A 27,326-nucleotide genomic window follows, 5' to 3' on the forward strand; every position below is an offset into this window, starting at 1 on the left:
CCTATGGCAATGCTATGCCTACCCTGCACCTTATAACCCTATAGCACTGCTGTGCCTTCCCCTGCACCTTATAACCCTATAGCACTGCTGTGCCTTCCCCTGCACCTTATAACCCTATAGCAATGCTGTGCCTTCCCCTGCACCTTATAACCCTATGGCACTGCTATGCCTCCCTCTGCACCTTATAACCCTATAGCACTGCTATGCCTTCCCCTGCACCTTGTAACCCTATAGCAACGCTATGCCTTCCCCTGCACCTTATAACCCTATAGCAACGCTATGCCTTCCCCTGCACCTTATAACCCTATAGCAATGCTATGCCTCCCTCTGCACCTTATAACACTATGGTGATGCTATGCCTTCCCCTGCACCTTATAACCTTATAGCAATGCTCCCCATGGGTTTATCTTATCAGGAGCTGGGTTCTCCCTTGCTGCCCTATACCCAGGCAATGCTCCCTATGGGATTATCTTATCAGTAGCTGGGTTCCCCCTTGCTGCCCATCATGGCCCTATACCCAGTTGGACCCATATTGCCCCCCCCCCCCCCCGGGGCCTAGTGCGCATGCGCCCCACAGCCTCTCCCCATCAACCCCCTCGACGGGCGCGGCCTTCCCGTCGTACCGAGCGTAACCGGAAGCGGAAGTGAGTGCTGCGTTCATCATGGTGCCGCTGGGGTGGGGAAGGGGGAGCCGCCGTTCCCGGGAGCTCGGTGAGAGCGGGGGGGAAACGAGACCAGGCGGCACCTGAGGCCTGTGTGCTGGGTTGGGGTGGGGCCTGGAGACGGGTGGGTGAGGAGCAGGACGGACTGAAGCCAAGCCAAGCTTGAGGGTGGAGGGAAAGGCCTGTGCGGCCTGTGGGAGCTGAGGGAGTATTAGAGATCTAAGGGGAGATGTGGTGATAACGGTGGTTAGGGAGGTTGAGTGGTGAGGCCATGGAGCAGGCTGCACAGGGAGGTTGTGGATGCCCCGTCCTTGGAGGTGTTCAAGGCCAGGTTGGACGGGGCCATGGGCAACATGATCTATGGGGTCTCTATGGGGTCTCTATGGGGGTCTATGGGGTCTCTATGGGGGTCTATGGGGTCTCCTGGGCAACCTGATCTAGTAAAGGTGTATGTTTCGTGGCCCTGCCAGGCAGGGGGGTTGGAACTACATGATCCTTGAGGTCCCTTCCAACCCGGGTCATTCTGTGATTCTGTGGTTTGTCTATACATAAAACGGGGCTCGTTTCATGACCTTCCTCCTTCCCGTCCCTGTGTTATAGATGGGGTGTTACGGTCCCGCTCCAGGATAGCACAGTGAGCTGCTTTGAGCCATGGGGGAGAACAGTCCTGAAGGCGACGTTATCTACTATGAAGTGGACGATGAGGAATTAACCCATGAGGACAATATGATGAGGTTCGCTGATCAAAACGGCTTGGTTACTTCATCATCCGGGACCGTGTATGACAGGACGACTGTGCTTATAGAGCAAGACAGTGTGTTGGAAGATGATGAGGATGAAGGACAATGTGGTGATCATTTGCCTTTTTTACCGGAGGGTCATGAAGAAGGATTTCATTTAATAGCAGATCATGAAGGAATGTCCCAGGGTTACGTGCAACATATTATTTCTCCGGATCAGATTCACTTAACAATAAATCCTGGTTCAACTCCTATGCCGAGAAACATTGAAGGCGCAACACTCACTTTGCAGTCTGAATGCCCAGAAACCAAGCTTAAAGAAGTAAGTAGTTAAATATATGTTTTATGTTTGTGCTTGTTGTGCTTAGTATTCGTCTGGCGATCTCAAATGCTTTGAAAAATACTATGGTTAAAAGTCTGTGCCAAAAGGCAGGCAGCAGCTTTTCCTGTTCTTAAGGATCATGACGATCTATCTAAAGACATGGAGATTTTGGAAAGGGTTCAGAGGAGGGACAGGAAGATGATCAGGGGGCTGGAGCACCTCCCCTATGAGGACAGGCTGAGGGAGTTGGGTTTGTTCAGCCTGGAGAAGAGAAGGTTGCGGGGTGACCTCACTGCAGCCTTTCAATACCTGAAGGGAACCTACAACCAGGAGGGGAGTAAACTCTTGGAAAGGGCTGACAATAGCAGGACACGGGGAAATGGTTTGAAGTTAAAAGAGGGAAGATTTAGGTTGGATGTTAGGGGGAAGTTCTTCACTAGGAGAGTGGTTAGGCCCTGGAACAGGCTGCACAGGGAGGTTGTGGATGCCCCGTCCTTGGAGGTGTTCAAGTCCAGGTTGGACGGGGCCATGGGCAACCTGATCTATGGGGGATCTATGGGGTCTCTAATGGGTCTCTATGGGGTCTGTGGGGTCTCTTTGGGGATCTATGGGGTCTCCTGGGCAACCTGATCTAATAAATGTGTGTGTTTGGTGGCTCTGCTAGGCAGGGGGGTTGTAACTACATGATCCTTGAGGTCCCTTCCAACCCGGGTCATTCTGTGATTCTGTGAATCACAGAAAAGCCCATCTAAATTGCAGGTTAAAATCTACCCTCATGGAATTAGCTGAGATATGGAGCTCAAGATGCCAAACTTAAAGCTCCTTTTTAGCTTTATTGCCTCACTCAGAGGGAAACTGAGAAGAAAGCAAGAGAAATCTCAGAGTACCATCTGCTGTCTTAAAAGCTTAAGTTAGCTTATGTGTTAAAATGGAGGCTACTTCTAATTCTGTTTCCCTGATGAATTCTACCTGCGTGCAAAGTGGTGATTGCTTGTAGGATTCCTCCTTCTTAGGTGCAAAGCAAAGTGGATTGATACGCTGATATGTTTCTAACAACTTTGCCCTACTTTCTTGGCCCTGCTGTGTTAAACTCCTGGTGCCTTAGCGGGTATCAGTGGCGGTAGTATCAGCTGCTCGTGTAACTGATATTCAGTGTGAGTGAGAATTGCAGAAATGAGCCCCTACTGAGGAAGGAAGCTCAGTTTGAATGCTCTGAATAATTTAAGTTAGCAAGCAGCCTCGGTTATCGCTCACTCAGCAGTAATGATGTGGGGCTGGAGGAGGTCAGCATTACAGTAAGTTATGAAACTTCTGGAGCAGGTTTGTGCAATGGGTTCATCCAGTGGATTCTGTTTGCTCAAATATTATTCGTATTAGTAGCAGCTGAGTCCTCCCTTGGCTTCTAAAATGTTTAATTTTGGTATGTCAGTCATGCCAGTGTTTTCTTTTAGTAGAACAATCAGCTTGCAGTCTGCAGTGTGTGAGAACAGTGTGTACTGGTTACGTTGGTGTTGATGGCTTTACACATGCTGTTAAACTGATTTGTTTTTCTATGCTGCCTTCTAGAACAACACTTGTAAGACCTGGAACTGCCTGATTCAGTTCTTTGTCTGAATTTGTTTCCCATTTCTTGGCTTGATTTTGAAGGTGGGAGGGGAGGAATTGCGCTGTAATTTGGGTGCAGTGGAATTGAATGCTGAACAAACAGGGCTCTTCCTTTATTCAGTGATTTCAGATGCTTGTTAAGTTTTTAAAGGGGGGGAAAAAGGGATTTTAAGATCTCTAAATTCCTGGGTCATCTCTCAGTGATAGCAGTCCAATCCTTTGGTATTTCTGGAACATCTGAGGAAGTTCTAATAGTGAAGATAAATGTTTTAAAGTCTCATACTTTCAGGTCAACCTTAGACAGTCGTGAAGGAAAGTTTTATGCTCCTTTAAGTCCCTTTAACTTCCTTGTGTTGTAATAAACTTCTCTCACTGTAATTGTCTGAGTGAGAATAAATGCAATTGCAGTCTTCTATTTCAGCTCCATTGATGTTGTTTTACTCAGTGGTGGTAGACAAAATGTAAACCTAAGGGGACAGTCCTAAACTAATGACAACTTAAAGGCAAACTGAGCAATTGAAGTGGCCTTTGGCTCGGCTTTTGTGAGTCATGTTGGTGATTGAACAGCTACTTCTCGGGTAAACACTTAATGAAGACTTGTATCTTCCCTCTGGTGTGTGAGGAGCGTATTATCTTCTGCAAATAGCTGATGTGATACAGCTGTAGCCTTTGTCTTTCAAAGCTAGTTGTTTCTGTTCACATTGTATCCAGACATCTGTGGCTTTTCCTGTAGCTGCCCTGTTTGTTGTGTTGCTTGCTCACTGGTCCTGAGTACTTGCTGCTCTACCTGCCAGTCATTAATGGTCATTATCTACATCATTTCGTGTGCTAAGAGTTGACTTCCAAACTGATATAAACTGTACTGAATCTGAAGATCTCTGGTGGAGATAATATACATGTTTTCTTCTAATAAAATGTGCTTTCTGACCTTGTGTTTTACAAGTCAGTGCTTTTCTTTGTGTTTTGGTAGGCTCAACACACAACTAAGCTTATTAATTATCTTTTAACTGTATTGTAATGCCCATATATTTGTTGGTAACTATTAGTGTAATATATACATTCCAGATCCCATTAATTATCCTTGTGTTGCTGTATCACATCAGTGGCAGCTTACTACACAAGCACAGGTCAGAGAATCCCATGTTGTGTTTTCAGCCCCCAAGCTGTGGTAATTAAAGAGCAATAAGCTTCAAGTTTTCTGATGGATATATACATAAGAACAATTGTTGAGACCCGTAAGTGTTACATGCTGGCCATCTATAGGTTCATCTACCTCTACTGTGGTACCAAACCACAACTCAGTGGGTTTTTTGTTTAAGTTTTCTTTTTGAAGACAGCCTTAAGTGTTTTCTAAGCAATAATGTTGTGTACTGTGGGATAGGTGTTGAGTACCTTGGTAAAGAGGAAGATTGCTGAACAGATTTGCTAGATTATTTTTCTGTCTGGTTGTTAGGATACTAAATCCGAAGGTTTCTCTTCCTTTGCATCACCTTTCTAAAGATACCAAAATTAACATCTTCTGGAATGCTTCTTCTTCTTGCCTGTCAAGCATCACGTTCTCTCCTGGGCTGTATAATTACTTTGAGATGTTAAGGATTCTCAGCTGAAACAGTCAAACGAAAGCAGTCAGTCTGATAATTAATGTTGGAGGGAGATTATTCAAGCATATCAGGTGGCCTACTCCCTTTTCTTCACAAGAGAGAATGAGATTTAATTAAGTGTTATGACTTGCATGCTGGAAGTTTCCTGACGTGGTCTCTTCCTGCCTGTTGCAGGAGGTGGGAAGGCTGTCAAATCTATTTCATACAGAACTGTTTCCTGCTTTGAAATCTGTGGTACCTATGATGTGAAGTACCCTGTTTGATTCACTGTGCTTCAGGCATGTGTTGTTTGAGTGAACACATGAGAAGAACACAGCACAACCAAGGCTGCTCTTGAGATAAATTAAGTGATGCTGTAGGAGACTAAAAACTGTAGATTCCTTCAGGGTGTTAATTCAGCACACAGGCTGGTGCTTTTGAGGGTCAGCTTGTGAAAGTGCATCCTTCCTTGTGTTCCCCCTCTGTAAATAACTTTGCTATAAGCAACAGAGGTGTTCTGGGTGGGAATAGTGCATTGGTTTGATATAATCTTGGGGATCCTTTCCATTTGATTTCTAGCTATACATACATATATAACTTTTTATTCCCCTTTTTCCCTTTTCAATTAGTTTTCTGTTCTGTAAAGCCAGCCTATTTTCCAGTGAGTGCCACTCTTTACATGGTGCAGCAGATCTATTACATAGTCTGATCATTAAACTGTTTGTTTTTTCTTTCCTTTGACACCAGAATCTGTAACATCGTCTCTGGATTCCAGGAACAATTAAAAATCAATCGTACAACATTTATATCCCATAGGTTAAAAGATACCAGTGCACTTTTGAGGGCTGTCCACGAACTTATAGCACTGCTGGAAACCTGCGCACTCACCAAAAGACACATCGTGGGGAATACACTTTTGTCTGCAATCAAGAAGGCTGTGGCAAAGCCTTTCTTACCTCTTACAGCCTCAAGATCCACGTTCGAGTGCACACTAAGGAGAAGCCGTTTGAATGTGATGTGCAGGGCTGTGAAAAAGCATTCAATACACTGTACAGGTAGGAATTCTCTGTGTATTTCTCTTGGAGAAATGTGGGGGATCGATACCAAGATGGTATAGATGTCCAGGATGACAGAACTTGTAATAATGTACTTAACTTATTTATTTTATGGTAGTTTCTGTGAGGACTTTAGAAGTGATATCAATTACATGCTTTAAACATTTGATCCTGTCTTATACATTGAAATGGATGGCTTGCTTGCCTTGGAGAGAGGCTGGCTTGTGTGACAAACCACAAGAGGGATTTGTTTTTAACTCAATTTTAGGTTGAAAGCACATCAGAGACTTCACACAGGGAAAACATTTAACTGTGAATCAGAAGGCTGCAGTAAATACTTCACAACACACAGTGATCTGAGGAAGCACATTCGAACACACACAGGAGAAAAGCCATTTCGGTAAGTTACTGGATGGTAATTTTTACTGCTCTGGAACTTCTGTAGTGGATTGCCTGTGCCAAGAGACTACTATTGCTGTCATTAATGGGAACTTATTATCCTGCCTGCATAGCCTGCTTAGCAGTAGCTGGGAGATGTAAATGACTAGCAGAGATTAGTATCAGGCCAGCCCTTTGGAGTCCTGTGACTATTGCAGAGCATGACAAGAGATGGTAACACGTGTGAAAGAATCCTGATGCTAACTCTTCCCTGATCCTTCATTCAGATGTGAACATGACGGCTGTGGAAAGGCTTTTGCTGCAAGCCACCACCTCAAAACACATGTTAGGACACATACTGGTGAGTCCTGAGGGTTTGGGTTTGCTTTAATTGAGTCCATTTAGTTCATACTATTAGAATCCTAATATGTGTTTATACTTGCTTGTAAAATAATCTAGCAAGGACATTTAATTAGATGTTTTACTATCAGACAAGATTACTGTGTTTTCTTTTTATGCTTAAATGTAGTTCATAAAAACAAGAATTGTTTTATAGCAGCCCTGGCACAATTGCTTTTATTCTTTAAGTTACACAATACATTCAGGATTGCTAAACACAGCTATTTAAATAGATGTAACTCAGTGAATCTGCTGTGAATCATTTATTTCCTAGATATCTCTGGGGATGTATCTTACAACATGTGTTGAGCAAACTGGTAACGTGCAAACGTAGGTGGGCAGTCAAAAAATCAGCTCATATTTCAGATGAGAACAAAGAAACAGAACCATGGAGAAAAGTCACCTCCATTTATGCCTCGCAGGTCTTGAATTTCATCATCACGTTTCACAAATGTGTCAGTAATGACGCATACGAGTTAAATACTGTGTTCGTGTGTCAATTCACTTGATAAAATGGGAGCTTTTGTTTGCAAGGATCTTTCCAAGAACACTGAGTGTATGAAGTGGCATTACAATGACTCTTAGACCTATTCATACAAGTTCCAACGTGCCAGGTAGTAATTACTTACTGTTTTCCAGAGTATCATTAAAACCATTTGCAGGATGGGACCCAGCCTTTTGAATAGGGCTCTGTGATGGCAGGTTAAGGAACTGTTTGTTAGCTCTTACTGCTGCTGGCTTGGCTGTAAGTAGCAATTTATATAGAAGAAAGGTCCTTCTTTTTCTTACCAGTATGTGCACTAGTGCAGAAAGGCTTTGAGATACCTGACCTATGTTAAGTTTTTTTGCCTTTTATGCTAACAAAAGTTGTGTTTTGGAGAAAAACGTGCTTATATGTATAAAATACTGTTATTATCCCATGTAGATTAAAAATGTGTTATATAAGTTTGCCATGTGTGTTGTGCTGCCTTTAGGGGAGAAACCCTTCTTCTGTCCCAGTAACGGCTGCGAGAAGACTTTTAGTACACAGTATAGTCTCAAGAGTCACATGAAAGGCCATGAGAAAGGACATACCTACAATGCACTTCCCAATAACAACGTGTCTGAGGTTAGTACTAGTCTGTCGGCAACTCTATAGATGGTCATGTATTCCCTGTGAACACTGTGTTTCAGTCAATGCTACATAAATACATGTTTGAAGTAAAACAAAGGCTGAATGACTGGGACTTTTGTTTTCTACAGGCTGCTTTGCTTGTGCTCATTTAAAATTCTTTGTTACTTAACATTTTGGAAAGCAACCTGAGAGAAATGTTAAGATCCTGGATAAATGCTAAATATCGTTTTGGTTAGTAATATTCCTTTGATTTGAGGCTTCAGTCAGATATGGGTATGAAAAAACAAACCAAAAGCACTTCTATGTAGACATTACAGTTGTGCTGATGTTGTATGGACTCCTTTAGAGGATTTAAAACACTTCTATCTCATAGTATTTTTAATATTTAACTCACTTTCTGTTCTTTACAGGATACAAGCCACTCACTTTGTCTGAGCGACTTAAGCCTCATATCAACAGATTCAGAACTGCGGGAGAACTCTAATCTAGTGAGTTACTGTCTCTGAATTGCTTCACTTGTAATTTGAGTTGGGTGTTTTGTTTCCCTTAACAATGTGCTTGACCTGTTGAATGGAATATGGTAGATGAGATACGTATGACTGGTTGCTTCTGTTTCACTTAGTCCAGCCTGCAGCATGCTCTCCTTTAAGCTTTCCTTCAGCTACTAGAAGAAATGTACTCTGCCATAGAATAATTGTAAAGGGTTGCTTTAGGTGTGCTAAATAACTGCCTTTTTGGTGTGTACTAGCATATATGAAGTGGAGTGTATGAATTCCACTTGCAGTGATTGGTGCTGTTCTTTCTTTTAATGGTTGGGGAGTCGTGGTTTTTTTTTTGGTTTTTTTTTTTCCCTTAAGAAAAAGAAAGCCAACAACACATTCTAACATTATTTTTTCACTGCAAAAACAAAATTGGGTTGGTTAGAGGGAATAAGGTTGGAGTGAAGAGTATATGCTAATGACATATTGCATTAGTACCTAATGTATGTCAGAGGTGCAGCTATGATAAGCTCTCAGATGTAGGATTAGAGCAGGCTGAGCAGTAAATCAAGGAGCAAGCAGCTGATGTACTGTCCAGCATGTTTCATCTGCCTGGGTGGGGAGTTTTGTACGTGTCTGGACTAAGCATGATGAGTTCACCTCTCAAAGAGATCAGACAGGAATACAGACAAGCAAATATTCAGGTAAGCATTTGGTTTTGAATAGCTTTATGAGCTCTTCGTTAAATCTGCTACTGGGAGAAACCTGATTTGAGGCAGAGCAAGTATTACATATTTAAACTTTTAGGATATTTTTCATAGCCTTTTCTGTTTAAATTTGGGTTTTAGGTATTAGTTGGGTCACTTCTATAGAATAATTAGTTGTATGACACAGTCTCTTAATTAGGTTATTGAAGATTAGCTTTCAGGTGCCCTTTAAACAGATTACATCTTTTTGCAAGTCCATCAATGAATAAAGCTGTAAGTGCTTGAAGAGCCTGTTCAGGAAGTAATTACACTTTATTGGCTCTTTTAACTCAGAGCTGATATAAATGACTCCAAAGTATAGCAGAATAACCAAGTGAAAGAGAAGGATTTTCTTCTAAAATACAAAGTGATTAAATGAAACCATTTTTAAAATGGTTAAAAAAAGCTCAGCATATGATTTTACCGTAATTATGTTCTTTTCTTATTGATAACCATTGACTGAGGTTAAATTTTACGCAGATGAAAATTATATACTGATAAGATGGTGTCCTTATTATGTACTTCAATAAGGAAGCAGCATGTAGGTTTTTAATATATTTTATTACTTCAGTAATGTGAGTGACAATAGTGCATAGTCCAGGTTATTATTGTTAATATTATGACGTGATGTTCTATTTCCTGAAGTTGGCTGGTTAATTGGGTGGAGGTTTCTGTGTTGATATGTTGCCTGGCTGGGATTTGTGCTGTTTATAGAGACCCAAGATACAACGTCTTCTTCTTTTCTTCTTGTTTACCAGACACATGGACAAGATCTTAGCACAATCTCACCAGCAAGCATCTTTGAGTCTATGTTTCAGAGCACAGATCACACCGCAAATCAGGAAGACTCTAAGCAGACAGGTACAAATTGTATCTGTGATATTTTAAGGAATTTTCTAACAGTTTTCCCTCCCTCCATGCATGTGCTTGGTTCAGCAGCTCGAACTGAAGTCTGCTGCCCTACATAAGTTTAAGCTGCAAAAAGACAATTTCAGCTTACAGATTGGAAGCTGGTTTTGGTGTTGAAACATATTCACAGATGGTGAAGCAGTTGTGCAGTGGCAAGGGAGCAGAGCATGAATTTACAGCATGCCCTTATTCAGTCCCAACACTGATGTCTCATCTTTGAACTTTCTCTCTTGCAAGCACAAACATGCTGATTTTTCATCATGCTTTTTAGGGAGAGCCTATGGGGCCAGTCTGTTCATGTGTAGTGTTCAGTGTTATCAGCTTCCTGAATTTGGACCTGCTTTCAGGTTCCACTGTCTAGTGCTCCATGTTCTTGAGCACTAGTCTGAAGGCATGAAAAATGCTGGTGCTTTACTTAGCAAAAACCTGTTAGCTAGCTGGTGACTATTGAAAGAGTTGTTTATTCAGATATGATGAGAACTGATGTACGTTTACTTTTTCTTTGTTTCCTTTGACAGCTGCCTTGATTGAAGCTTTTAATGGTCATGCAGACTCAGTCACTGCTGTTCCGCCTTCTGCAGGAGATTCAGCATCCTTGTCACTTCCACTTGTACTGCAGCTTGGCATCTCTGAGCCTTCACATTCAGCACTACAAGCCTCAGCAGCACCTGCTGCTCCCTCCTCCATAGGAACCAGCTCACAGCAAGCTGCATTTGGAAACCCTGCAACTGTTTTACAATCCCCAGAAGTGCCTGTTCCTCACAGCACACAGTTTGCAGCCAGTCACCAAGACTTCCTGCAGCACACTCAGACACCACCGCAGCCCATTGTACAAGGACTTTCAGTGGTTGCTGGGGCATCTGCCCCAACAGCATCAAGTGCCACTGAGCCCCTGCCAGCTGTAGTTCAGACTGTGCCTGTTGGTGCGAACTCTGTTCTGACGAGCAATCCAACCATAACAATTACTCCTTCTCAGAGCACGGCTATTCTACAGTCCAGCATCGTCATGGGAGAGCAAAACTTGCAATGGATATTAAATGGTGCCACTGGTTCTCCACAAAGCCAAGAACAAATGGTTAGTATACTCAGTGTAGCTTTGAAACAGCTTGCACCATTCCCTCCTAGAGTGAATGAATGGCTGCAAGTAATAGGATCAAGCATGGCAGCTTCTTAACAATTCATTAATTCAGTTGTCAAAAACCACAAGCTGTGTTGACAGACATGTGGTGCAGAGGGAGATGACTCATCACCTTCAGGACTACTGAAATAATATGCTTAGTTTTGGAATAGCCAGAGCATAGCCCAGAACCAAATAAAATGTTAATTAATGTAATGTTTTCCTATGTGTTCTCTTTGGAGTATCTACTTCTCTTGCATGCAGGTATTTAGTGTTTGAAAGGCAGAAATTTGTTTGGAATCGACTCTTACTCTTTTTCTTTTTCTTATTCTTTTTTTTTTTTTCTTTCCTTTAAGCCACAAGTTCCAAAAGTAGTAGAAAAGGTCTTTTTTACCACTGCATTACCAGTAGCTGGCAACACAGGTAAGCACGTTTGATTCCAAACCTTCTTTTCTTCCCTTTCCCTGTTTGCTTGTAGTAGTGCTAGCTTAACCTTGATCTGTGATGATTTCGATTGCTTCCACAAGCAGTCTGCCTGTCAGAAAGGTGATGCACAGTTCTGTGTAAGAGTTTAGACCAGACCTCTAAAATCTTGGCTCAGCCTGTGTGGGTTGGTCATCAGTAGAGAGGAGCTATCTGTATTTTTTCCTTGCTTACCTTCTGCTGAGGGCATTCATTGTGCTTGGAAAAAAATAAGTAATCTGTGCTTTAAGGTGTCTAACAGTTATGATTTGTCTCTCCTGTGGTGGCGTTATGCTGTTTAGTTACGTGTGTTTTCACTTTGTTTCACCTTCAGGAAACCCTGTTCAGCAGATTGGTCTCAGCGTTCCTGTCATCATTATAAAGCAGGAGGAAGCCTGCCAGTGTCAGTGTGCCTGCCGAGACTCTGCCAAGGACAAAGTCACCGTTAAGAAGGAGAGTTCCTCACCTGAACCGAAAGCTTCGGAGCAGCCAGCTCCTCAGCTTCAGCCTCAGACCTTTCCTTCCTCTTCCTCTTCCCCTTCTCCCTCACGTGGGCAGAGCAGTCAAATAGTTAACCCTTCAGACTTACAGACTGAAACATTAAGTGCCATGGATGTATCGGACTTCCTGTCCCTCCAAAGTCCTGAAACCCCATCTAATATAATTCCAATCGAAGCACTACTGCAGGGTGAGGAAGAAATTGGTCTGAATAGCAGCTTCTCTAAATGAAGATGTTCTGGATTTTCTTTTGCACCTGGAGGGTAAAACCCTCCTCTTAGAAGCAGAAACTGAAGGATCGATTCTTTTTTTTTTTTCCTTCCTCTTTGGAAGTTTTGTGGCTTATTTCTGCTTCACAGATGTCATCTTAGTCACGTCCCAGGTACATCCATCTTTAAGAAATCTATCTAAAAATAGAAAAGGCAAAAAAAAAAGAAAAAGAAAAAAAAAAGAAAAAAAGCTAAGTTATATATGAACTGTTTTGGCTGCACTGTCTGTCACTTTTGCTTGTCATATGTGAACACGGAAGTTAAGGTTACTCGTGTGCAAAAAGATTTTTAAAAGAAAAAGGGGGGTTAGTTTGTCTCCAATTGCACATCGCTTACGTTTGGGTTTAAGGTACTGGCAGCGAGCGAGTCTTTGTTACAACTCTTTGGGTCTATGATTTTTCTTTTGTCTCTTATATACTAACCATGCACTATAAGAGGAGCCCAGGACAGGAATTTGCTGTAACAGAAAATGGTTTCATTGTAGTTGAAGGTGATTTATCTGCAATATTATTGGAATGTGATTGTCACGTCACTGAGCTGGGAGTTGGTGCCTGGGTTTGCATTGTGCTGTGGCCATTACTGAAGCCTACAGAAGCGTTTGGGGAACTTAGTGCAGGAGAGCACGAGGTACTTGTGCTCCTAATGGACCGGTTCATTTAATTTAAACTAGGACTTGAAATGTGGTGGCAGATGTATGGAAACATTGTGGGAGCCCCTGCTCACTCAGGCTTGAGAGTCTGTTTGCCTGTCTTTGAAGGATGCAGTGAGTTCCAGGTATGGTCAGATTGGTGCCTCCTGCTCTTATGATTCATTTGGCTTTGTTCAGAAACGAGTCACCCTCTTAAACGAGCTCTCCAATCGTTTAATCAGGAGCACGGTGCCTTTGCTGATTGCTCTCATCTTTTGTCGAGAAGAACTCTAGGAAAACTTTCAGGATGATTTGATGTAACTTCAGTTTGGGTTCAGTGAGTTTATCCTTCAGCTGCCCAGAAATGCTTCCTCTTTTCTCTTTAAGCTATATAGTTTTTGCCTGAATCTGCCTCCAACCTAATGCAATGCCAGCTTTTTGTGCACGGGGCTATATCTTGACTAAAAGATATTACACGACATAGTAGTTTTTCATATCAAACTATATTCTAACCTACTCAGGGTAAATAAAACACAAACCCCCCCTTCCACCAAAAAGCCTGTAATGTTGCAATAAATGCAGTCTCATTCTAAATGGTTTATTTATGCTGCATTATTTTAAAAGATGTAATTTTGTAGTATTTTATCCATCTTTCTGGCTTTGGCTGTCAGTCTTTTTGTGTTAAAGGAAAGAATATTAAATAGTCTTTATTCAGTTTACAGTGTTGTCATTAGTGAGATACAAAGATAACGACTATAAGCCAATTAACGTGGACTGTCTCTGCGCACTAAGTTTAGGAAAGCAAACTCTTAGTGGGTAGAGATCTTTCACTCTTCTTTGCTCCTATCTGATCTGCTGTCTGCACCTATTGGGGTGGGGGGGGGGGGGGGGAAAGTGATGTGAATGCAGCCAGAACTCCCTGATATAACCTGATTTGAAGGCTTTTTAACCCTCTTGTGACATTCTCTGTGCAGCCTTACCACACCACTGTCAGTCTTAGCTGAGGCGGTGGTTTAAGCTATCTCACTGTCTTGCAAATGCACTGCCATGGCATAGCTGGAAATGAGCTTAAGGGAACTGGCTTTTCACCTCTCTGTCAACTTGCTTCCAGTTGTTAAATGCAGAAGGGTAAAACAAGGGTTGTCCATTAAGGTGAGTGTGAGGGAGGAGAGACTATGGAAAGTGTTGTGTCACTCTGCTGGGGCAGAACACTCGTGCTAATTGCAGTGATGAGTTTGGAGGCATCACCTGAACACGAAACATGCTGCTAATGTTTCCTGTCTGGGAGCACTGGCTCACATTGCAGTGCTATGCAGTCTATTCCAATGGGGATGTGGGTCCTGCAGCAATAAGGTTTGCATCCATGAAATGTAGACTAACAAAGCAGCTGATGTTTTGTCCTTGTAATGGCAATCCCTTGAGGACAGTGTGGTGGTGTGGTCCCCTTTGTTTTTCTTTTCCCTGCAGTATCGTTTTGTGATGCAGTCTGGTTGTGTGACAGCAAGAACTGCTTTCAACGCAGAAGAATCAGCCTCAAGTCTGTGTGAGTGGAACTGTCCCCCCTTGAGTGAGTCTCCTTGCCCCTTTCTTTGGCATAGCATGGCAGTGGTACGTGAGGGTGTGTGGATGGACTTGTGTGTACACATGTGAGAATTTCTAATGCTGGAGCATGTAGATTCCCCTTGAGTTGTGGGGTTTTCTCCAATGGGGACAAGATGTGCCCTGAAATGTGACAGCTGAGGGGTTTGGCAACCTCTTCTGAGCCTTTCCATCCTTCAGGGAAGTGTTTTTTTATGGTCTGGCTACTTGTGGCAGTTCACGTAAAACATGCTTGTGATTAGACCAGGTAGCATCTTCAGAAACTCCCTTGTGGTAGAAATGAGTGGAAAAAGAACCCGCCAAAGGCTTTGAAATTACAAGTTAATTTGGAGGTGCGGTGATTGGCAGCAGCAAGATGCTGCATACATCCTTTCTGAGTGGAGATTAGAGGTTAACCCCTCTGCTGCTTTCTCTTCACAGCTACTGTTTCATATTGATGTTTTAGGCAAAGCAATGCTTTCGAGGTTTATACTGACTTTTAGGCGCCTTGGGTTTGCAGTTCTCCTCTTTATATGTGTGTCAGACGGGTGTTGATTTAGGTGAAATTAATTAGAGCTTGTAATGAGGGAAGATGAGTGTGATTTGGAGTGCACGGGCTGTGAGCTGTGCATCCCAGTCATTGCATCGTACAGTACTTGCTTTTGTTCTTTCACTGTTGGTCTGTTTTCCATGCATCATGTATCTGATATGTTTCACGGTGAACACTTGCATCGTCCCCAATGCTGTGTGATCAAACGTTGTGCTGCTGGGTGGTTGTGAACATGCTTGGAAAGGGGGAGGAGGTGTGTGAGCAGCTGGCATGAGAGGGCAGTCAATCACAGCAAAGCCCTGTGTTGGTACCAGGGAGCTTATCATAGTATTGTACAGTTGAAATAGACTCTTAAAGGCCATCTAGCCCAATGCCCTTGCAGTGAGTGGACATCTACAGCTCCAGCAGATGCTCAGAGCCTGGTCCAGCCTGACCTTGAATGTCTCTGGGGATGGGACATCCCCCATCTCTCTGGGCAACCTGTGCCAGTGCCTCAGCACCCTTATTGTAAAAAAATAACTTATTTCTTATAGCCCCTCTTTAAATACTGATAGGCTGATACCAGGTCTCCCTGGAGCCTTCTCTCCTCCAGGCACAGCCTGTTCTTGCAGGGCAGTGTTTCATCCTTGAGATCATTTCTATGGCCCTTCTCTGGAGGTGTTCCAACAGGTCTGTGTCTCTCCTGTACTGAGGGCTCCACATCTGGACACAGCACTCCACGTGAGGTCTCACCAGCACAGAGCAGAGGGGCAGGATCACCTCCTTTGCCCTGCTGACCACATTGCTTTGAATGCAGCCCAGGATGCTGTTGGCTCTCTGGACTTTGAGGGCACAGTGCTGGCTCAGAACCTTTACCCCCAAATCCTCTTCAGCAGCTTGGTGTCATCTGCAAAGTGCTGAGAGTGCACCCCACTATCAGTGGCACTGATGAAGATGTTAAAGAGCCTCCACCCCAGTACTGACCCCAAGGGACAAGCACTTGTTGCCCCAGCATTTAGCATATCCATAACATTTTTATTAAGAAGACTTGGAGCTTCTGTCACTGTAGATTTGGTAAGACAGAGGATTCCTGGAAAGGGGCATGTTTGTTATTGTGCTGGAGCCTCTGAGAGCAATGTGTCCTCCCTCTGCAATATTTGTGTGTCATGAATTCCTTGAGTTATCGTCATCAATCAGAGAGCAGAGCTGCTCTAGGTCATTCTGTGTTAAAGGATTTGCTGTTTTGTGGCTCGTGGGGATTTATTTGGTTATTTATGTTTTCTGTATGGGTGCAGAAGCTTCACTATGTAGAATGGGGCTGGTTACCAGCATCAGTGGCTCTAGTGGCCAGCGACCCAAGCAAGCAGACTTGGCATGCAATTGAAGGCTGTGAAAGTTGCTTTTCACGCTTCTAGTTGGTAGAGGAATGGAAAATCAGCACTGTTGAAATGCTGGTACTGAATTACATAGAACAAAGTACGAATTGGGCACTCATATAATGCTGACTGTGTCCAGAAAGACTAGTTCGCAGAACCTCATACTGGTATCTAAAATGCACTTTAGGTTATTTTATCTTTAACCCAATTGCTGCAATTTCTTTTTGTATATACTTTCACAAAGTTTATTTTCGCTCTGAGTAAAAGTTAACAGGGGTGTGCAAAGATGAGCACTTAACTCGGTGCAATACTTGTAGCTAAAGATCATTGTCCCACGTGGTCGGTCTGTCTGTGTCTGTCTAATTGAATATATATAGTAACTACTAGCTCAGTGACATATTGCCCTACCTTGTCTATACCCAAGAGAAATTATGCATCGTTAGCAAATGTCCAATCTATGCAAATACTTCACTGAGAGCACTGTGCTTTAGCAGGCCTTTTCTCTCAATGCTTTCTGATGAGCTGCTTGTCACTTGTGTTGGAAATCAATACCTTCTTCCAGCATCGATCCCATCCTCATCCCTTCTCCTTTCCCCTCCCATCCCAGCAGTGTGAACAGAAGTGACAAGCTGTTCCCAAACAGGCATGTTGCACCTTTTAAAGTTTGTCTTTTCCAGCTCATTTTGATGGTCCTGTTATCTGCCTTACTGCGGAGGGTGGCACTTCTCAGTCATCCGAGATATTGCGTTTGCAACTGCACCAACATTGTTAAACTGTTTACAGTACTTTCCCCCCCCCCATGACTATAATTAATACACAGAGAATGAACTAATGATTGGCGTGCTGGTTGTGGAACTGCTGTGGGGGGAAATTAGTTAGGCTGTAATTGACCTTGAAGTTAATTAGAGATGAAGGGCTGTGCTGCAGCTTGGTGTTGTGCTGCTGGCTGTGTAACCTCATGCACATTGCTCAGCCTCTCCAAGCCTCAGTTTCCTCCCTTTAAAAGGAAGATATTGAAACCCATCTTGGTTATAACACACTGAGATCAGAGCGTGAAGTCCTTTGCATCAGTGATCTGAGTTAGGTGGGCAGAAATACAAGAGTCAATTTGGTCTGTAAGGCAAAGAATGAAGCATGTCTTTAATAAACCCTTGTGGATTTCTGGTTGCATAGTTTTTTAATTGTTAGACTATTTTCTCCTTAGCGTATTTTGGAAACGACGTCCATGTTTTTATACGTGTTACCTGTAGCTGATCCTCACAGACAGGGCTGAACTTTGAATCTCTTTTTTTTTGCGTCTCGTCTTGATATATATCAGATGTTTTAGGAGTTGGATTCTGTGTCTGCACTGAGAAATGCAAATTAAACTGGATATTTATGTAGTAGTGTACATAGTCTAAGTGTGTATGTGTGTTCTTGGAACTAGTTTAACAATCCCACACCATGCTTTTGGTGGTGTGCAAGCTGGCCAAAATTTGGTTCATTTTATGCAGCTTTCTCTCAACTAAATGCAGTTTCTACTTTTTTCTTACAAAAAAAAGGAATTCTTTTCATATTGATCTTTTTTCAGCCAAATCAAGGGTATGTTTCTGCAGTTAAAGTAGTTACAGTAGTTAGTGTTTTCTTGCTGTGTCGCTTTCGTGTCCTTCCACTTGCTTTAGAAACAGTGTCCGAACCCTTGTGAGTGTGGTAGTCGTGTTTCACACCAACTAGCATCAATAAGGCAGGCAGGGATGTGTGAACCTCAGGCCTGGTTAGTTACCCACGTTGGCATTGATAACAGCATAGAGGCCAAACTATCCAGGAGAATATAGGCTGTGTGTATTTACTGCTTTGGTTGTGTTTGACACATAAGGGGAGCCGGGCAAAATATGGTGTTGGAGATGGAGCAAAACAAGAAAAAACCCCCCTATTTTTATGTGTTTTATGGTATGAAAAAGGAATCGATCGAACTAAAGAAACACGGGAACAAATGTGCTTACATTGAGCAATGTGAAAGATGTTAGTTACAGGTACAGTACTTCCAAAGGAAGAGCATCTCCAAAACAACCCCCCCTTAACCCCAAAATAGAGTTAATTAAATATGAATTTGTATTTTTATGAAGAATGTAAAGAAAAATAATGTGAAAATAACGGTGTTTGCTTAATTTTTGCTCCTTTTTTTTTTTTTTATTAAAATATTGTACTTTGAGATATCTACGAAAGAAGTGGGAATTAACTTTTTTTTTTTTTTTTGGTGTTTTCTTTTGGAATTGAAAGCAATATTAATACTAATGGAATCCTAATTAAATGCTTATTTAAACGCTGCGTTCCCATAGTCTTTACTCAGGGGGGGGCTGGCAAGTTACGTGGGTGAGAAGCAAGAGGGACGTTGATTTGAAGCTTAGAAAGCGCTGATAGACTTTAAAAACCCCTTTATCCTTCAACTTAATGATTTATAATATAACATTATTTTATTCACCATAGAGAACGAGACGGAACTAGAGAGCGGCACTTCCTTCCTGTAGCCGGAAGGGGAAGTGGGTTCTTTCATATGCTGAGGGTGAAGGGAACGGCGGCGCTGGCGGGGTTGGTTCGGGCCGTGGATGGGCTGCAGGGCCCGGTTCGGGCCGTGGATGGGCTGCAAGGCCCGGTTCGGGCCGTGGATGGGCTGCAGGGCCCGGTTCGGGCCGTGGATGGGCTGCAGGGCTCGGTTCGGTCCGTGGATGGCCTACAGGACCCAGTTCCCTCCCGTTCTTCCTTCTTGCTGCCTCTACCCGACAGCAAGGCCCGGCCGGAGCCGCGAGGTCTGAGTGAAGGGGGGAGTGCGGCCTATATAGGGTGGGAGGTTCTAAGCATGGAGGTACTAATAGGGTTCGGGTTGTGTCCGCAGGATGGAGGGAGGCGGTGGGAGCTGCCCTAAGTGCTCTGCGAGAGGGAGGGTTGGTGGCTGTGCCCACGGATACGGTGTATGGTGTGGCCTGCCTGGCTCAGGACTCGAGTGCTGTGAGGAGCATCTACAGCCTGAAGGGGAGGAATGGGATGAAGCCGCTGGCCATCTGTATAGGGGATGTGGAGCATATCTATAGGTGAGATTCCTTATGGGGGGATGTAGGTGCATGCAGCCTGGCAGGGAGGGTCTGTGCTTATCAGCTTGTGGGACACTCCAGGTTTAGCAGGACACACAGGGAAATGGTTTGAACTTAAAAGAGGGAAGATTTAGGTTGGATGTTAGGGGGAAGTTCTTCACTAGGAGAGTGGTTAGGAACTGGAACAGGCTGCACAGGGAGGTTGTGGATGCCCCGTCCTTGGAGGTGTTCAAGGCCAGGTTGGACGGGGCCATGGGCAACCTGATCTATGGGGTCTCTATGGGGATCTATGGGGTCTGTGGGGTCTCTATGGGGATCTATGGGGTCTCTATGGGGATCTATGGGGTCTCCTGGGCAACCTGATCTAGTAAATGTGTATGTTTGGTGGCCCTGCTAGGCAGGGGGGTTGGAACTACATGATCCTTGAGGTCCCTTCCAACCCGAGTCATTCTGTGACCCATAGAGTAGGGCTTATGCAGCTGGCTGCCCCTTGTCCTTCACCTCTTTTACTCTATAGGTACTGCCATGTGAACGTGCCGGATGAACTGCTGCAGGACTTGCTCCCGGGACCTGTGACCCTGGTCTTAAAACGATCAGAAGAACTAAACAAAGACTTGAACCCTTTTACATCGGTAAGTCTTTGCCTTGGCATGTTTCTCAGTATTAACTGTGGAGGAGATGCAGTTGTGCTGGTTCTGCTTTAATTAGTAGAATTAAATTAGTAGTAGCTTTAATTCTGATTCATAGTTAGAGTACTTAGCAGTGATTATTTCTTGTATTATTGCTAGTGTGGCAGGCGTTGGCGTATTCATTCTCTGTAATGTCAGCTTTCGGTCAAAGGCTTTAGGCAAAGCAAGAATAATAAGGTCTGCAGTTACTACATGTAAAACATGTTCTCTTTTTCCTCCTAGTTGGTTGGTGTTCGCATTCCAAACCACCCTTTTATTAGGGAGCTGGCACGAGCTTGCCCTGGACCATTGGCTTTAACAAGTGCTAACATCAGCAGTCAGGCGAGCACACTGACTGTTTCGGTAAGGCTTTTATTTGCCTTTCATGGCAGGTTGTCAGAGCCCCAGTTGCTCATAACTGGGATCTGGCATTAGCAGTAAAACAAGGTTTTCTCTGCTGCTGTTTCCTTTTACTTATTTATTTAAATGTCAATCTGTAGTTAAAACAGAACTGTGTTGTGGGGTAGCTGTCTGTGATCTTCACCTTTAAAAGTGTGAAAGGTGAGGCTTAAAAGTAATATTTACATGCCTATACTTCCTTTTGAAGTGGGTGCCAAATCTGAAAGGGAGGAAATTGCTGTAGGAGGGCTGGATGTGGAATGAGATGACTGCTATCTATACAGCTCATTGCAGCTCTTGAGAACTAGCTCAAGATGTCTTCTTGCTAAGCTGTAGACCCTGGTGGGGATATAGTTGAGCACGGTACCAAACAGACACTTTTTTGTACCAAATATGTTGTTAGCTTTTGTGTATGTGCTCTTAAATAAACAGTGCTGCCACCACGCAGATTTGAAGCTGAGAAGATATAGATGTAAGGTAAATCTGTTCTCAGATGTCAAACTGGGAAATGTTTGTGACAGAGAAAAGAGACTGACAGTGAAGAGATCGTTTCCCTGACAAGAGACTGTTCAACAGGAGTAGCTGGGACGTGGTCACAAACCACCTGTAAGCCAGATCTCTTATTTCTCCAGGAATTCCAAGACCTTTGGCCTCAACTGTCCTTAGTTATTGATGGAGGCCCAATAGGGGATGTCCAGAGCCCAGAATGTCGTTTGGGGTCAACTGTGGTTGACTTATCTGTGTCAGGAAAATTCACCATCATTCGTCCTGGCTGGTAAGCACTCTTTGTTGTATATACATAAGCAATGACTGTGTTTTTGAGCTGGTTGCTCTTTCACAAAGAAAAAAAGCAATTTAATCCTTGGAAAAAACTGTTTTCTAACAGTTGTGTTTCACCCCCCCCCCAGCGCACTGACATCTACAGTTGAGATCCTGAGGCAGAAGTATGGCTTGATCCCAGGATCATCTTAAGACTTCGGACTCAGGCTCTGCGGAGCTGGTAAAGCTGGACACTATGTGCCTGTGCATTCAGCAGACGGTGTTAATGGCCTTGTTTAATGAGGTTGATGAGTTGTGTCAGGTCAGTAAACAAAGGTAATGAGAGAAACGATGGGTGTCTGTTAATTAGTCTTACACCTACTGAATCCTGAGAAACTATGCTAAACTCTTTATGCTGCTGTACAATTTCCAGATACCTGTCTGTTTTAGTAACGTGATCTAAAATAAAACAATCGGAGTATTAGACTGTTTCCAGGATGGCATGATGTCACTGATCCTCCCTGCCCATAAAACTCGTTCCATGTGTCCGTTTATTGCATCACCTACAACACTCAGGTGCTTAGTTAAGAGTGTGTACGGAGTCATCATGAATAGAACTCTGTTTCACATCCTGAGCTGCTGCTTCTTATTTTATTGATACAAGTAAAAACTAATTTATGACTCATTTAGAAGGGTCCCAGCATATTTTAAACCTCAGAGGTGTAGTGGAAATGCTGGGTCACAGCTTGGAGCACTGATGGAGCACCTGGTGGGAAGGCAGGGCCAACACAGAGGAGCTCACCTGTGAGCAATGAAGCTGAGGCACCAGTAGGGGGTGGAACCAGGTTACACCCCTTCCCAGCCCTCATTTAAGGGTTGGCAATGGAGGTAGGGGGCATCTTGCTGGACATCCCTGCATATCTGAGGCCTTCTGAAGGTAAGCAGCTTCTTTCCTTTATTTCTGTGCCTACATCTGTTGCGTTTGAGTACATCCTCACTTGCTACAGCCTGTGACCTTGCTTTAGTGCAGTCATTGCTGTGCTTTCCATCGTGTTACAAGAAGGAAAGCTACTGTGAGCTGAACTTCTTCCAAAAAACAAATGAATGGTGTTTTCAGCAGCATTTTTATTGCATTTTTCCCTTCATTCTAAAGGAAATAAAGCAACTTCAGGTCTGAATTTTCAAAACTTGGAGCAGTAAACAACCACTGAGGAGCTTTTAGTGTAGATATGGTTGTATTTCCTTGGTTTCCAACATATAGAGTAATAGGGGTAAATAGTCACTAGCGTTTCTGCTGTAATTATCTTTAGTTATTTGGATACAGTGAGCCATAGTAACGACACCTAGCACAGAACTTTTTGGTATAGAAGAGCTTGGATAAACTAGAGGGTATATAACCACATGGTTTAGTTTCATCTACAGTAAACAATTTAGAGGAGCTCTTATTTCTTTTTTGCAGCCAACTGGTAAGGAAATGGTTTTTGAAGTTGTTAGTGGAGTGAGGGATCTGTGGTGGCAGCAGACCAAAGGCTTAAGGTAAAATGCATGCTGGAACCCAGCTAACTATGTCAAACATCACAGAACATACACACCATAAGAAAAAATGGATCTTTGGGCCTGGAACTGGCACCTCCATGCATTGTAGAAGAGCTCTGAAAAGGTCATTTCTGCTACATCTGCAGGAAGTTAAGACTTAGCTGCTGCTTAGAGATTTTCTGCTCCTTGTAATATTTCCTCCTGTGAGTTCAGAGCTGAGACTCTTGCAGTCCTTGCAGTGCTTGCAGGCTCAGCGACCTGCCTGGGTTGAAGGTTCTGCAGCTGTTCTTGTTTCTGAAGTGCTGCAGCTCTGTCCGTGGGATGGCTCTGAGTAAGGCAGATGCTGAAGTCACATCAACCACTGCTCTTTCTCTTTGCTAAAGTGTTCTGCCCACCTGCGGGTCAGCTCCAGGTACATGTTGGGCTGATGGGGAAGGTAGTCCAGATAGAGGCGTGTCAGAGTCTTCTTGGGAATAGCTTTCTCAATCTGGGTGCCTTCGTGCCATTCGTTGAAGGATGTGATGGAAACAATCTCTGGCCTGACCATGAGAGCAGCCTGCAGGGCTGTTTCATAGTACTTCCCATTGACTCTGTTCCGAGTGTTGTGGTTGTTCCAAGGGCGAATGCTGGTGTCAATGTAGCCTGGCCCAACACTGGGGATGAACATCAGGTTGTTGGAGTCACAGAAGGTTTTGATGGCTTTCCAGTTCTGGTGGGATGAGCCAAAAGAGAAACCATTGGATGCAAAGTACGTGTACATGCCATCATATCCTGCAGACAGGATCTCCTTCTTGTGCCCTTCTTCCACTAGCAGTGCTATGAACACAGCATCATAGGCTGTATTGCGGAGAGAATGGGAACCTGATGGTGTGAGGAGGTTGGCCCAGGATTCAGCTGGTGTCAGGTAGGAATCATAGATATAAAACAGCGGGAGGCTCCTGCCGGTGCTGGTCTTGTACTTATAAAAAGCAGCGTGTGATCCGTATCTACAGAGAGAGCAGAAAGCTTTTTCAGAGTATTGAGTGATAAGCCCTCAGCAGGTATCGCTGTTATAAGGAAAGTGTGATGTGAGACTTGGTTTGCCATAGGGGCCTCTATGCTCACAACCTTTCTCTGGAACCTTTATCTCCTTTCTGGGAGTGCTTTATACCTGTGGTGTTTATTTCCATCCCTTCAGAAGGAAAGAATAGAAGCGATAGGCATAGAAACCTGAACAGAAGAAAGCAGCTTTGGGTTCTAGAAGCTGATGTGCTGGAGAAAGTGGGATTTGATTACAGCTCCTGCTGCTCAGCACTGCTTTGTTGGCTGGCTGTAGGCAGTTCTCATTGCACACTGTTTTTTGGCTACTGTTCTGGTGCATTTAATTCAAAGCACGCTGTTTTTGCTTAAAGCAGCATTCCACATCTCTGCCTATGTGAGAGACTTACTTGTCCATGATGTACTTGATATTCTCGTGCACTGTGTGGTCATCGCGCCCTTTGTACGGCTGGATGTGGAAGGCGACCTTCAAAAGAGGAGGTGGTAGAATGGGTTATTTGCAGCACAACCCTATTGCTCCCTCTCCTATTGACCTCCCTGATGGCTGCAGAGCTGTTGCAGAGGACCTTCTATCCCCTGCAAGGGAATAGACTGAGGGGACCCCTGTGTGTCTCATATAGGAAGCTAAGCAGCCTGCTTAGAGATTAGTCAGAGCTTTCACTGCTTTTCACTGAAGTTAGTGGGAAGTAAACCGAGAAACCTAATTATTAAAGGGCAAAAAACCCAACCACCCTTAGTATTAGTTCCCTTTAAATAAGGAGAGCTCTTACATGGAAGTACTCATTTACTTTACTAACTGAAGCAGAGGAGTGGGACCTTTGCCCAGGCATCGCATCAGCTTCATGCTGGAGCTGAGCAGTGAGTTCAGTGGCCTCCACCAGCAGATAAAAGCATTACCTTGATGGCATACCGTTGTGCAGCATCCAGTATGAACGGCACCAGGTTGTCTGATGGTTCCCCATTGTCATCTGCGAGGCCGGGTGGGTACCAGGATAAAACCAGCACTCCTGTAGGAACACAGTTATGGGTTGCTCGGGTGTTTTGCTTCTAAACTTTTCTCATGCAATGGCAGCGAGTTAACTATCTCATGGCACTGTCATGCTTTAAGTGCTCTGTGCTGTGCGTGGTCTGGCTGGAAGAGCCTCTAAGTGTTCTTAGAGGCTGCTCTGTGTTGTTGGCTATGGGATGGCCGTGGTAGCGGCCGTGTAGGATGCTGAGCCCACCCTGTGCGGGGAGGGGGGGCCGAACTCCGCATCCCGGGTGCTGCGGGACCGGGCTGCGGTGGTGCCGGTGCTTACCGATGGCAGCAGCTCGGAGCTGACCCATGTGCTCGTCCACCACGGCGGGATCCCGGGAGCTGTAGGGTCCGAGCGCGGGGTAGAAGCTGGAGCCGATGTCGTCGGGCGGGCGGTGGCGACCCCGGGGGTAACTGGCCGATACCTTGGGGTCCCAATGCGGCACCAGGGCGTGATCCCAATGCAGGTAGCGGCCCTCGAAGCGCGGACTGCCGTACCAGGCGTAGTAGAAGGCGTGCAGGTCGTAGGATGGGTCGCTCCCCGTTGCCGGTTCGCGGGGTCCGGGCGGAGCGGGCGGCTCTGCCAAGCCCGGAGCTCCAGCAGGGAGAGCATCGGCAGCTCGGAGAATGCGCAGCGCCAGCACCGTACCGAAAACGAAGAGAGCGGACAGCACCAGCGCCAACCCCCCTCGCCGCCGCCGTCTCCGCATCCCCTGAGCTCCCGCAGCCGGGTGCCCGGCCCGGAGGATGCTGCTCAGGCCCGGCCCCGTTGAGGATGCTGCGGCCGTTCTGCTTCTCGGCTCCCGGCCCCGCTCGGTGGCTGCGTGCTCCTTTGGGTCCCCTGCTGGTGCCGGCCGAGACTGCAGCGCCTCCGCCCCGCTCGCAGCCCCGGTTCGGCCGCCCTTAGTAGGGCTGAGCCGTCGGAACCGCACGTCGGTGCTTCCCTGCGTGGAGCCGGGAGCTCCTGGATCCCCGTTCGGTGTGGTGGGTGTCCCAGCACCGAATGCAGCGCCCCGATCGCAGTTTGAGAGGGGGAAGCAGCTGCCGGGCACTGCGGGAGGACGCAGCTTCCATCTGCTCTCGTTCCCCGAGTATAACACTTGAAACGAATGGTTGGTGAAGGATTAAACTTACTCGAGGAAAGGCCAACGCGACCCAGCAAATGCTGCGATGTGATTATCCAGCTTGCTAAAGGAAATAACGTTTTAATTGCGTGAATCTGTTACACTCAAACGTTACAGGTCATAAAATTCCTGCTAAATGGGAACCCGGTAACGAGGTAAACCTGTCGAGGGAACAAATTGCCTGTAAACCACAAATGGGCTTCTTAGGCTCCCTAGCAGGGTTGGGCCTTCCATTATTTCACTCACTGAAAGCTTCTGGTAGCGGTTCCTACCTCCATCCATCCCTGCATGGGGCTGCACTTGAGCTGCAGCAGCACAAGTTTGGCCTTCAAAGCTGGATATGGGTTTTGGCTGGGTCAGGTAGGAGTATGGACTCACTGCAGAGCTGGATGTGCAGGATGCTGTGTGTCACTCAGCGGGGCTGAGAGGGGCCTGGCTCAAACCTCTCTTGCACTGACTCAGTTAGAACAGAAATGCAGCTGTGTTTTCCTAAGTGAAAACCTCCTGGTTCCAGGGAGAGATTAGAAGCCATGGGCTGAGTGTACTTTAATGGCTGAGTGTACTTTAATAATGGCTTCAAGACTCTAAGGTGAATAGAAGCCTGACCTGCTTCCCCCCATTTAGTTCTCAGATCCCTCTAGGACCCTTTGTGTTGTGATTTGGGAGGCCAGGCTCAGCTTGGGGTTGATGCTGGCAAACAAACACTGAGCTACCATGTGCAGGAGGCAGTGGGGCTGCGTGGCTGCTTCTGGATGGGCTGTATAAACCAGCTCCGTTCAGCCCATCATCTCACAAAGTAGCTGCCATAATTTTCTTCCAAATCACCACCTTCAGGCTATCGCAGAGGTCAGGCTGCAGAGAAAGATGCTCCAGGGAGGCAAGAAGAGTTTTTTCTTTCTGTGTCTGGTGCCAAGGACAAAGACTCTGGATAAGAAATCTGCAGACCAGGGAATCTGCCATCACTCTTCTCCATCCGTGAGTTCATTGCCTTTTGAAAGGGTGACGTTTAATTGCTGGAGGAGCTGAAGGTGGGGCAGAACCATCTAGAGACAAAAGGATATGGAAGCAGTGAGCAGGAAGGTGTGATGTGCCAGTCGGGGTGCTCAGGTCCCACCACTGCTCCCCATGCTGGGGTGGCATGGCAGCAATGTGATCCCAGTGGGTTTCAGTTCCCAAATGATCTCACCAGGGCACTCATCACTACTGTGCTGTGATGATACTTGTTGTGGCTGGCTCTCCTGCAGGCTTCACCCAATGCCTTCCATCTGTAGAT

The 27,326-nt window shown here is 45.0% G+C and overlaps 3 protein-coding genes across 8 annotated transcripts; 2 read left to right on the forward strand and 1 right to left on the reverse strand.

Annotated features, from left to right (window-relative positions):
- Positions 1-625: 625 nt before the first annotated feature.
- MTF1 (metal regulatory transcription factor 1) lies at positions 626-18,748 on the forward strand. Of its 4 annotated transcripts, XR_014935309.1 has the most exons (12): positions 647-711; positions 1,263-1,724; positions 5,726-5,964; positions 6,233-6,364; positions 6,630-6,703; positions 7,716-7,849; positions 8,266-8,343; positions 8,933-9,038; positions 9,839-9,941; positions 10,508-11,064; positions 11,463-11,529; positions 11,903-12,461. XR_014935309.1 is itself a non-coding variant. In XM_085518490.1 (11 exons), exons 2-11 carry the CDS (start codon positions 1,314-1,316, stop codon positions 12,295-12,297), a joined length of 2,190 nt encoding a protein of 729 aa, XP_085374616.1. In that variant the 5' UTR covers positions 626-644; positions 1,263-1,313; the 3' UTR covers positions 12,298-18,748. The 4 variants fall into 4 exon arrangements, 3 of the variants coding, with proteins under 3 accessions (XP_085374616.1, XP_015739085.1, XP_085374617.1); XM_085518490.1 differs by lacking the exons at positions 647-711; positions 8,933-9,038 and adding an exon at positions 626-644 and having other exon boundaries at positions 11,903-18,748; XM_015883599.3 differs by lacking the exon at positions 8,933-9,038 and having other exon boundaries at positions 11,903-18,748.
- Positions 18,749-18,971: 223 nt separating this feature from the next.
- On the forward strand, positions 18,972-21,824 carry YRDC (yrdC N6-threonylcarbamoyltransferase domain containing). 3 transcript variants are annotated; one of them, XM_085518492.1, is made up of 7 exons: positions 18,972-19,043; positions 19,074-19,232; positions 19,319-19,514; positions 20,032-20,146; positions 20,426-20,545; positions 21,214-21,356; positions 21,490-21,824. In XM_085518492.1, the coding sequence occupies exons 1-7, from the start codon at positions 18,980-18,982 to the stop codon at positions 21,551-21,553; spliced, it is 861 nt and encodes a 286-aa protein (XP_085374618.1). In that variant the 5' UTR covers positions 18,972-18,979; the 3' UTR covers positions 21,554-21,824. The 3 variants fall into 3 exon arrangements, with proteins under 3 accessions (XP_085374618.1, XP_085374619.1, XP_015739087.2); XM_085518493.1 differs by having other exon boundaries at positions 18,972-19,017; positions 19,078-19,232; XM_015883601.3 differs by having other exon boundaries at positions 18,972-19,232.
- A 621-nt stretch (positions 21,825-22,445) lies between these two features.
- On the reverse strand, positions 22,446-25,996 carry MANEAL (mannosidase endo-alpha like). Its single transcript, XM_015883600.3, has 4 exons — positions 25,213-25,996; positions 24,812-24,921; positions 24,304-24,380; positions 22,446-23,862 (listed from the first exon to the last, which is right to left on the reverse strand). The coding sequence occupies exons 1-4, from the start codon at positions 25,637-25,639 to the stop codon at positions 23,226-23,228; spliced, it is 1,251 nt and encodes a 416-aa protein (XP_015739086.2). The 5' UTR covers positions 25,640-25,996; the 3' UTR covers positions 22,446-23,225.
- Between the last annotated feature and the right edge of the window lie 1,330 nt (positions 25,997-27,326).

This window comes from Coturnix japonica, chromosome 17 (genome assembly GCF_054131305.1).
Source record: "Coturnix japonica strain WE chromosome 17, WE-NBRP24, whole genome shotgun sequence".
NCBI classification, from domain to species: domain Eukaryota; kingdom Metazoa; phylum Chordata; class Aves; order Galliformes; family Phasianidae; genus Coturnix; species Coturnix japonica.

What these genes read in the sequence shown, in the direction of transcription:
- MTF1 (XM_085518490.1), top strand. Translation starts at nt 1,314, where the DNA reads ATGGGGGAGAACAGTCCTGAAGGCGACGTTATCTACTATGAAGTGGAC. An exon ending in CCAATAACAACGTGTCTGAG is followed by an intron (nt 7,850 to 8,265) that starts GTTAGTACTAGT and finishes TGTTCTTTACAG; the next exon opens with GATACAAGCCACTCACTTTG. An exon ending in CACAAAGCCAAGAACAAATG is followed by an intron (nt 11,065 to 11,462) that starts GTTAGTATACTC and finishes CTTTCCTTTAAG; the next exon opens with CCACAAGTTCCAAAAGTAGT.
- YRDC (XM_015883601.3), top strand. Translation starts at nt 18,980, where the DNA reads ATGCTGAGGGTGAAGGGAACGGCGGCGCTGGCGGGGTTGGTTCGGGCC. An exon ending in GATGTGGAGCATATCTATAG is followed by an intron (nt 19,515 to 20,031) that starts GTGAGATTCCTT and finishes TTTACTCTATAG; the next exon opens with GTACTGCCATGTGAACGTGC. An exon ending in ACCATCATTCGTCCTGGCTG is followed by an intron (nt 21,357 to 21,489) that starts GTAAGCACTCTT and finishes CCCCCCCCCCAG; the next exon opens with CGCACTGACATCTACAGTTG.
- MANEAL (XM_015883600.3), bottom strand. Translation starts at nt 25,639, where the DNA reads ATGCGGAGACGGCGGCGGCGAGGGGGGTTGGCGCTGGTGCTGTCCGCT. An exon ending in GCTCCGAGCTGCTGCCATCG is followed by an intron (nt 24,922 to 25,212) that starts GTAAGCACCGGC and finishes GTGTTCCTACAG; the next exon opens with GAGTGCTGGTTTTATCCTGG. An exon ending in ATCAAGTACATCATGGACAA is followed by an intron (nt 23,863 to 24,303) that starts GTAAGTCTCTCA and finishes CTCTCTCTGTAG; the next exon opens with ATACGGATCACACGCTGCTT.